A 10,000-nucleotide genomic window follows, 5' to 3' on the forward strand; every position below is an offset into this window, starting at 1 on the left:
CACACACACACACACACACACTCACACCACACCTCTCACACACACACACACACCCGCTAACTCACACACACACACACCACTCTCTCACACACACACACACGCTAACTCACACACTCACCACCCACACGCAACTCACACACACACAACACACCACACACACACACCACACACACACACACACACGCTAACTCACACACTCACACACCACACACACCACACACACACACCACACCCTAACTCACACACACACACACACACACCACCACACACACACACACACACACACGCAACCTCACCCACAACACACACACACCCACCACGCTAACTCCACACACCACACACACACACACACACACCCACGCTAACTCACACACTCACACACACACACCACACACACACACACACACCACACACTCACACACACACACACACACACACACGCTAACTCTCACACACACACACACAATGTTGTTGTTTGTCTCCAGGTCCCTCTGGTAGGGTCTCTGAACCTGAACCAGAGTCTGTTTTTTGTCTCCAGTCCTCTGGTAGGGTCTCTGAACCTGACCCAGAAGGTTTCCAGGTCCTCTGGTAGGGTCTCTGAACCTGACCCAGAAGGTTTCCAGGTCCTCTGGTAGGGTCTCTGAACTGTAAAATTAGTCTTTTTTGTGTCTCCAGGTCCTCTGCTCGGGTCTCTGAACTTGACCCAGAAGGTTTCCAGGTCCAGGTCCAGACCAGCTCGCCGGCGGCGCTACGTGGAAGAGGCAGAACTCTTAAACCTTGAGGTTAATGTCTGAATGTTGACTGGAGACAATACTGAACTTGTTATGAACTCGTTATGACCTCATTAAAACCTCGTTATAACCTCGTTATGACCTCGTTATGACCTCGTTATGACCTCGTTATGACCTTGTTATGACCTCGTTATGACCTTGTTATGACCTCGTTATGACCTCGTTATAACCTCGTTATGACCTCGTTATGACCTCGTTATGACCTCGTTATGACCTTGTTATGACCTCGTTATGAACTCGTTATGACCTCGTTATGACCTCGTTATAACCTCGTTATGACCTCGTTATGACCTCGTTATGACCTCGTTATGACCTTGTTATGACCTCGTTATGAACTCGTTATGACCTCGTTATAACCTCGTTATGACCTCGTTATGACCTCGTTATGACCTCGTTAACGTCCCTTTTCCTCCGCCAGGTGTTGCTAGCGGTGGACTACTCGGTTCTTCTTTTCCACGGCCGAGACCACATTCAGAAATACCTCCTGACGCTCATGAACATCGTGAGTACGGATCCTTTAACCCTCGCCTTCCTGTAGACCTGCAGCTCACCTGCAGCTCACCTGCAATCACCTGCGAGGGTTTCTGGGTTCAAAGTTCAACGTTTTTGTCAATTTTAATCCTATTTCTTGTGACTTTTTTAATTATGTTTGAGTCAATTTTTAACAATTATTTTTCCGTTTTTTTGTCACTTTTTCAGCGTTTAAAAAAAATAATGTTTTTGTTATTTTCTTCAACATTTGACAGACCTGATTGGTTAGTTTCTCTCTCTACTGACAGACCTGATTGGTTAGTTTCTCTCTACTGACAGACCTGATTGGTTAGTGTCTCTCTACTGACAGACCTGATTGGTTAGTCCTCTCTCTACTGACAGACGTGATTGGTTAGTTTCTCTCTACTGACAGACCTGATTGGTTATCTCTCTCTACTGACAGACCTGATTGGTTAGTTTCTCTCTCTACTGACAGACCTGATGGTAGTTTTCTCTCTACTGACAGACCTGATTGGTTAGTTTTCTCTCTCTACTACTGACAGACCTGATTGTTAGTGTCCCTCTCACTGACAGACCTGATTGGTTAGTCTCTCTCTACTGACAGACCTGATTGGTTAGTCTCTCTCCTCTCTACTGACAGACCTGATTGGTTAGTCTCTCTCTACTGACAGACGTGAGTGGTTAGTTGCTCTCTACTGACAGATCTGATTGGTTTAGTCTCTCTCTACTGACAGACTGATTGGTTAGTTTCTCTCTCTACTGACAGACGTGATTTGGTTAGTTTTCTCTCTCTACTGACAGACGTGATTGGTTAGTTTCTCTCTACTGACAGACCTGTTGGTTAGTTTCTCTCTACTGACAGACCTGATTGGTTAGTTTCTCTCTCTACGACAGACCTGATTGGTTAGTTTTCTCTCTCTACTGACAGACCTGATGGTTAGTTTCTCTCTACTGACAGACCTGATTGGTTAGTCCTCTCTACTGACAGACCTGATTGGTTAGTCTCTCTCTACTGACAGACCTGATTGGTTAGTTTCCCTCTCTACTGACAGACCTGATTGGTTAGTTTCTCTCTCTACTGACAGACCTGATTGGTTATAGTCGTCTCTACTGACAGACCTGATTGGTTAGTTTCCTCTACTGACAGACCTGATTGGTTAGTTTCTCTCTACTGACAGACCTGATTGGTTAGTTTCTCTCTCTCTACTGACAGACCTGATTGGTTAGTTTCTCTCTACTGACAGACCTGATTGGTTAGTTCTCTCTACTGACAGACCTGATGGTTAGTCTCTCTCTACTGACAGACCTGATTGGTTAGTTCTCTCTACTGACAGACCTGATTGTTAGTTTCTCTCTACTGACAGACCTGATTGGTTATTCTCTCTCTACTGACAGACCTGATTGGTTAGTTTCTCTCTACTGACAGACCTGATGGTTAGTTTCTCTCTACTGACAGACCTGATTGGTTAGTTTTCTCTCTACTGCAGACCTGATTGGTTAGTCTCTCTCTACTGACAGACCTGATTGGTTAGTTCTCTCTCTACTGACAGATCTGATTGGTTAGTTTCTCTTCTACAGACAGACCTGATTGGTTAGTCTCTCTCTACTGACAGATCTGATTGGTAGTTTCTCTCTCTACTGACAGACCTGATGGTTAGTCTCTCTCTACTGACAGACCTGATTGGTTAGTTTCTCTCTCTACTGACAGACCTGATTGGTTAGTTTCTCTCTACTGACAGACCTGATTGTTAGTTGCTCTCTACAGACAGACTGATTGGTTAGTCCTCTCTCTACTGACAGACCTGATTGGTTGTTGCTCTCTACAGACAGACCTGATTGGTTAGTCTCTCTCTACTGACAGACCTGATTGGTTAGTCTCTCTCTCACTGACAGACCTGATTGGTTTAGTTCTCTCTACTGACAGACCTGATTGGTTAGTTTCTCTCTCTACTGACAGACCTGATTGTTTAGTTTCTCTCTCTACTGACAGACCTGATTGGTTAGTTTCTCCTCTCTGACAGACCTGATTGGTTAGTTTCTCTCTCTACTACGACAGACCTTTGGTTAGTTTCTCTCTACTGACAGACCTGATTGTTAGTCTCTCTCTACTGACCGACCTGATTGTTGTTTTCTCTCTACTGACAGACCTGATTGGTTAGTTTCTCTCTACTGACAGACCTGATTGGTTAGTCTCTCTCTACTGACAGACCTGATTGGTTAGTCTCTCTCTACTGACAGACGTGATTGGTTAGTTTCTCTCTACTGACAGACCTGATTGGTTAGTTTCTCTCTACTGACAGACCTGATTGGTTAGTTTCTCTCTCTCAGACAGACCTGATTGGTTAGTCTCTCTCTACAGACAGACCTGATTGGTTAGTCTCTCTCTACTGACAGACGTGATTGGTTAGTTTCTCTCTACTGACAGACCTGATTGGTTAGTTTCTCTCTACTGACAGACCTGATTGTTAGTTTCTCTCTCTACTGACAGACCTGATTGGTTAGTCTCTCTCTACTGACAGACCTGATTGTTAGTTTTCTCTCTACTGACAGACCTGATTGGTTAGTTTGCTCTCTACAGACAGACCTGATTGGTTAGTTTCTCTCTACTGACAGACCTGATTGGTTAGTTGCTCTCTACAGACAGACCTGATTGGTTAGTTTCTCTCTCTACTGACAGACCTGATTGGTTAGTTTCTCTCTACTGACAGACGTGATTGGTTAGTCTCTCTCTACTGACAGACCTGATTGGTTAGTCTCTCTCTACTGACAGACCTGATTGTTTATCTCTCTCTACTGACAGACCTGATTGGTTAGTTTCTCTCTACTGACAGACCTGATTGTTTAGTTTCTCTCTACTGACAGACCTGATTGTTAGTTTCTCTCTACTGACAGACCTGATTGGTTAGTCTCTCTCTCTACTGACAGACCTGATTGGTTAGTCTCTCTCTACTGACAGACCTGATTGGTTAGTTTTCTCTCTCTACTGACAGACCTGATTGGTTAGTTTCTCTCTCTACTGACAGACCTGATTGGTAGTTCTCTCTCTACAGACAGACGATTGGTTAGTCTCTCTCTACTGACAGATCTGATGGTTAGTTCTCTCTCTATGACAGACCTGATTGGTTAGTTTTCTCTCTCTACTGACAGACCTGATTGGTTAGTTTCTCTCTCTACAGACAGACTGATTGGTTAGTCTCTCTCTACTGACAGATCTGATTGGTTAGTTTTCTCTCTACTGACAGACCTGATTGGTTAGTTTCTCTCTCTACTGACAGACCTGATTGGTTTTTCTCTCTACTGACAGACCTGATTGGTTAGTCTCTCTCTCTACTGACAGACCTGATTGGTTAGTTCTCTCTACTGACAGACCTGATTGGTTAGTTTCTCTCTACTGACAGACCTGATTGGTTAGTTTCTCTCTACTGACAGACCTGATTGGTTAGTTTCTCTCTCTACTGACAGAACCTGATTGTTAGTCTCTCTCTACTGACAGACCTGATTGGTTAGTTTTCTCTCTACTGACAGACCTGATTGGTTAGTCTCTCTCTACTGACAGACCTGATTGGTTAGTTTCTCTCTCTACTGACAGACCTGATTGGTTAGTCTCTCTCTACTGACAGACCTGATTGTTAGTTTCTCTCTACTGACAGACTTGATTGGTTAGTTGCTCTCTACAGACAGACCTGATTGTTATTTTCTCTCTACTGACAGACCTGATTGGTTAGTTTCTCTCTCTACTGACAGACCTGATTGGTTAGTTTCTCTCTCTACTGACAGACCTGATTGGTTAGTTTCTCTCTACTGACAGACCTGATTGGTTAGTTTCTCTCTCTACTGACAGACCTGATTGGTTAGTCTCTCTCTACTGACAGACCTGATTGGTTAGTTTCTCTCTCTACTGACAGACCTGATTGGTTAGTTTCTCTCTCTACAGACAGACCTGATTGGTTAGTTTTCTCTCTACTGACAGACCTGATTGGTTAGTTTTCTCTCTCTCTCCTGACAGACCTGATTGGTTAGTTTCTCTCTACTGACAGACCTGATTGGTTAGTTTCTCTCTCTACTGACAGACCTGATTGGGTTTTTCTCTCTCTACTGACAGACCTGATTGGTTAGTTTTCTCTCTACTGACAGACCTGATTGGTTAGTCTCTCTCTACTGACAGACCTGATTAGTTAGTTTCTCTCTACTGACAGACCTGATTAGTTAGTTTCTCTCTACTGACAGACCTGATTGGTTAGTCTCTCTCTACAGACAGACCTGATTGGTTAGTTTCTCTCTCTACAGACAGACCTGATTGGTTAGTCTCTCTCTCTACTGACAGACCTGATTGGTTAGTCTCTCTCTACTGACAGACCTGATTGGTTAGTTTCTCTCTCTACTGACAGACCTGATTGGTTAGTTTCTCTCTCTACTGACAGACCTGATTGGTTAGTTTCTCTCTACTGACAGACCTGATTGGTTAGTTTCTCTCTACTGACAGACCTGATTGGTTAGTTTCTCTCTCTACTGACAGACCTGATTGGTTAGTTCTCTCTACTGACAGACCTGTTGGTTAGTCTCTCTCTACAGACAGACTGATTTTAGTCTCTCTCTACTGACAGACCTGATTGGTTAGTTTCTCTCTACTGACAGACCTGATTGGTTAGTTGCTCTCTACAGACAGACCTGATTGGTTAGTCTCTCTCTACTGACAGACCTGATTGGTTAGTCTCTCTCTACTGACAGACCTGATTGGTTAGTTTCTCTCTACTGACAGACCTGATTGGTTAGTTTCTCTCTACTGACAGACCTGATTGGTTAGTCTCTCTCTACTGACAGACCTGATTGGTTAGTTTCTCTCTACTGACAGACCTGATTGGTTAGTTTCTCTCTCTACTGACAGACCTGATTGGTTAGTTTCTCTCTACTGACAGACCTGATGGTTTAGTTTCTCTCTCTACTGACAGACCTGATTGGTTAGTCTCTCTCTCTACTGACAGACCTGATTGGTTAGTCTCTCTCTACTGACAGACCTGATTGGTTAGTCTCTCTCTACTGACAGACCTGATTGGTTAGTCTCTCTCTACTGACAGACCTGATGGTTGGTTTCTCTCTACTGACAGACTGATTGGTTAGTTGCTCTCTACTGACAGACCTGATTGGTTAGTTGCTCTCTACTGACAGACCGATTGATTGGTTATTTCTGACCTGATTGGTTAGTTTCTCTCTACTGACAGACCTGATTGGTTAGTTTCTCTCTCTACTGACAGACCTGATTGGTTAGTTTCTCTCTCTACTGACAGACCTGATTGGTTAGTCTCTCTCTACTGACAGACCTGATTGGTTGGTTTCTCTGTTCCAGGTAAACGAGATCTACCAGCATCATTCTCTGGGCGCCAACATCAACGTCGTCCTGGTCAAAATTGTCATGTTGTCTCCATCAAAGGTACTGACCTCTGACCCTGGCGTCCCCCCAGAGGTCATGTGTTGATACATCCAATCAGATGGCAGTTCACACACATCTTTATTATACAGGAAAGTTAGAAAAAGTAACATTACATTAAAATATAAAAACGGGCCTGACTCAGTTTAAAAACTGGTTTTCAGCAGGTTCCTGTTCTGCAGAAACATAAAACCTGGTCCAGCACGTCAGGACAGACATTTATACAAGACGTCCGCTGGGCTAGACAATTACGGACAGTCCAAACAAGGCTTTGATAATACATAAACAAATTAATTAATGCTGCAGGTGTAACTGTTAATAAGGAGCTGTTGGGCCTTTTTGAAATATGAGATGATGATATTGTTCTGATGTGATGTCATTAACATCTTGGTATATGTATAGAAAAAAGATTTCTGACCTAAGTTTTTTTTGTGTTGGGGAACTGGGATAAGGGCCTGTGAGACCGACCTAGTGAGGGGTCCTGGTCTCACGTGGGTCGGGCCTGTGAGACCGACCTAGTGAGGGGTCCTGGTCTCACGTGGGTCGGAAAAAGTTCAACAAGTGCTGGTAAGGCGGTATTATGAATCTGAAAATATAATGCAATTGCGTGGCTGTTTCTAAAGTTTTCATAAGTCAGAGCCTTAGAGCGTTCGATGCAGTACAACGGTGAGACCACTCTGGAGGGTCACTGTGAATCTGGATCCATGGTGTAGTCGTGCTATTGGTTCAGTGATTTCCAAAGTAATAGGATCAGTAAAAGAAAAACATTTTCTGGATGAGTAAAAATACGTACATTCAGTTTTCTGAACATTGATGGTTAAATGATCATTTTTCAACCAGTCGTGTAGACGCTGAAGGTCAGATGATAATTTAGAAGTTATGACATCAGGATTTGAATCAGAGAGAAAAATAACAGTATCGTCAGCATACAGTAGACATTTTGAATGATTACACACGTGAGGGAAATCATTGATGTAAAAAAGAAAAAGTAAGGGTCCAAGAATGCTGCCTTGTGGAACGCCCATATCAGAGATTTCAGGTTGGGATTTTACATGATTTATTTTAACAACTTACAACCTGTTTGTTAGGTAAGACGAAAGCAATTCTATCACAGATGATGACAAATTGAATGAGTGAAGTTTATTAAGCAAAATCTGGTGGTTCACTGTGTCAAAAGCTTTACGAAAGTCAATGAAAACAGCTCCAGTGATGCGACCTTTGTTAAGAGAGCCACGTATTTGTTCAGTAAGGAGTAGTCATGCCGACATGGTCGATCTCTTTGCACGAAAACCGTGTTGACAGTCACTGAGCCAGGTGTTAGTTTCAAGGTAGGAAGTTAGCTGGTTATACGGGGTTTCTTCTTAGACATTACTGCAAGTATAGCAATAGGTCTGTAGTTTGAGACGAGAGTATGATCACCAGATTTAAAATAGAGGTGATTTGGGCCATTTTCCAATTAGTGGGAAGATAGAGAGCCGGATACATTGGTTGGTTAGGTGCTGAAAGAGAGGTATGAGGCTATCAACATGAGGGTTTATAAATGAGTATTTATACCATGAATATCACGGGCATGAGTATTTTTAGTGAGTTCAGTATTTTAATCCCTTCGTTCTGAGAAATCTCAGAGAATGAAAACTGATCAGGTGTTGAAGAGAGAACTAGCGAGAGAGAGCAGGGAGAGGGAAACTCTGCTGCCACTTCTTTAACAGATGATGTAAAATAGTCATTGAAAGCCCTTGCAATCTTTTCTGAATCTGAGATAAAAATGGTGATGACCTTAAGGGTCTGCCTCGAGGTTTTTGGAGTGTTAGCAGATTGTGTAATCAGCTGTTGAGACTAGACCGCCTTTGCCTTATGCAGATCAGCTGTACATTTATTTCTAATTTGAATGAAATTATTTTTACTCTCTGGTGTTCGACTCAGCCTTCGCATTTTAAGAAGAGCGGCCTTCTGTTTAAGGAGTAGAAGTATTTCAGGATTTATCCGTGGTAATTTACTCTGCCTAGGTTGAACCTTGCTCGCAGAAGAATATTTCTTCTGTATTTTTTTAAGTTTTGTGTGAAATTGCGTTAACATTTGATCTGGATTTTCCAGTGACAGCTCATGGTTCCAGTCAGTAGCACGAAATTCAGCGTTGAATTGAGGAAATTTTGAGATTGGTATTTTAGACACAGAAAGGGGAGCATGAGTTTTGGGAGATTTTAAGATTGTCCTAACTGCATAGACGAGCGAATGATCTGAGATAGCCGCTTCTAAGACACCTGATATTTCATATTTTGAAGGCTGGTTCGTGAAGAGAAGATCCAGGATTGAGCTGCGTGTTTTGTCTATTCTTGTCGGATCCTTGATTAATTGATAAAGTCCGAGTTTCATAGCAGTGGCTTTCAGAGATTTTGATGAGCCATCATTCCAGTCGAGGTTAACATCTCCCAAAATTACAAGCTCCTTTGTTGTAACAGATTTAATGATGTCAGAAAGCTGAGATAGATCAGCATTCACACCGGCACCAGGAGGCTCGTGGGTGACAATAATTAGATGAGCATATTTCTGACTCACATAAAAGGCCACTCCGCCGCCGGTCTTACCAGTGCGGTCTTTACAATGAAGGTCATCATTTTCAATGGAAAGAAAAGAATCAGGAATACTGGGAGTGAACCATGATTCAGAAATTGCCATCACATGTGCTTTCATCTGTGCAAGCAGGATTTTAAATTCCTCCAGCTTGGAAACTAAGCTTTGAGTATTTAAACGGCAGATTTTAAACCCTTTAGTGTTGATTTAGATTAGATTAGATTCTTCTTCTTGGGTGAAGTGTCCTTCTTCTGTGAGCTTTGACTGTTTTGACTGTAGGTCCAAGTGGACCGGTCTCGGGACAGGAAGTCTGAATCGAAGAGATGATGAGAGTAGACGGAGCTGGAAGTCCCAGATGCGGAAAATAGCCTTGAGTTGTAGTAGAAACGAGCTCTGAGGTCGCGGTGCAGCAAACAGTCTGCTGCAGTCTGCATGTGCACACAGTCCCCAGAAGGGCAATATACCTAAAGTTGAAGAAGGTTTTTAACCAGGCCCGGGATTAAGATCAACATTTCCAATGAACAGGAGGAGAGTTATTAAAAGTCTTGATGTGGTTCAAATGTAGTTAGACTTTTTTTCGGTGAAAAATAATAGTTCGGATGGAAAGAGACCGGCTGATGAGAAACTAGTTCATCAGAATCTTTGAATACAGACCTCAGGTCAGTCCAGGGTGGGCAGTTTACCGGGGCGCTGGGGCGCATGGCAGGACGCTCCGCCGGTG

The 10,000-nt window shown here is 43.1% G+C and overlaps 1 protein-coding gene across 1 annotated transcript in view; it reads left to right on the forward strand.

The window, feature by feature from the left end:
• Positions 1-675: 675 nt before the first annotated feature.
• The window catches only part of LOC116678813 (A disintegrin and metalloproteinase with thrombospondin motifs 2), a gene marked incomplete at its 5' end in the record, with an annotated part of 25,514 nt that continues 16,189 nt past the window's right edge, over positions 676-10,000 (forward strand). The window contains 3 exon segments of the mRNA XM_032508532.1: positions 676-782; positions 1,210-1,293; positions 6,628-6,711. Of these exon segments, the coding sequence (XP_032364423.1) occupies positions 676-782; positions 1,210-1,293; positions 6,628-6,711 (275 nt within the window).

This window comes from Etheostoma spectabile, unplaced genomic scaffold, assembly GCF_008692095.1.
Source record: "Etheostoma spectabile isolate EspeVRDwgs_2016 unplaced genomic scaffold, UIUC_Espe_1.0 scaffold00008225, whole genome shotgun sequence".
Taxonomy (NCBI): domain Eukaryota; kingdom Metazoa; phylum Chordata; class Actinopteri; order Perciformes; family Percidae; genus Etheostoma; species Etheostoma spectabile.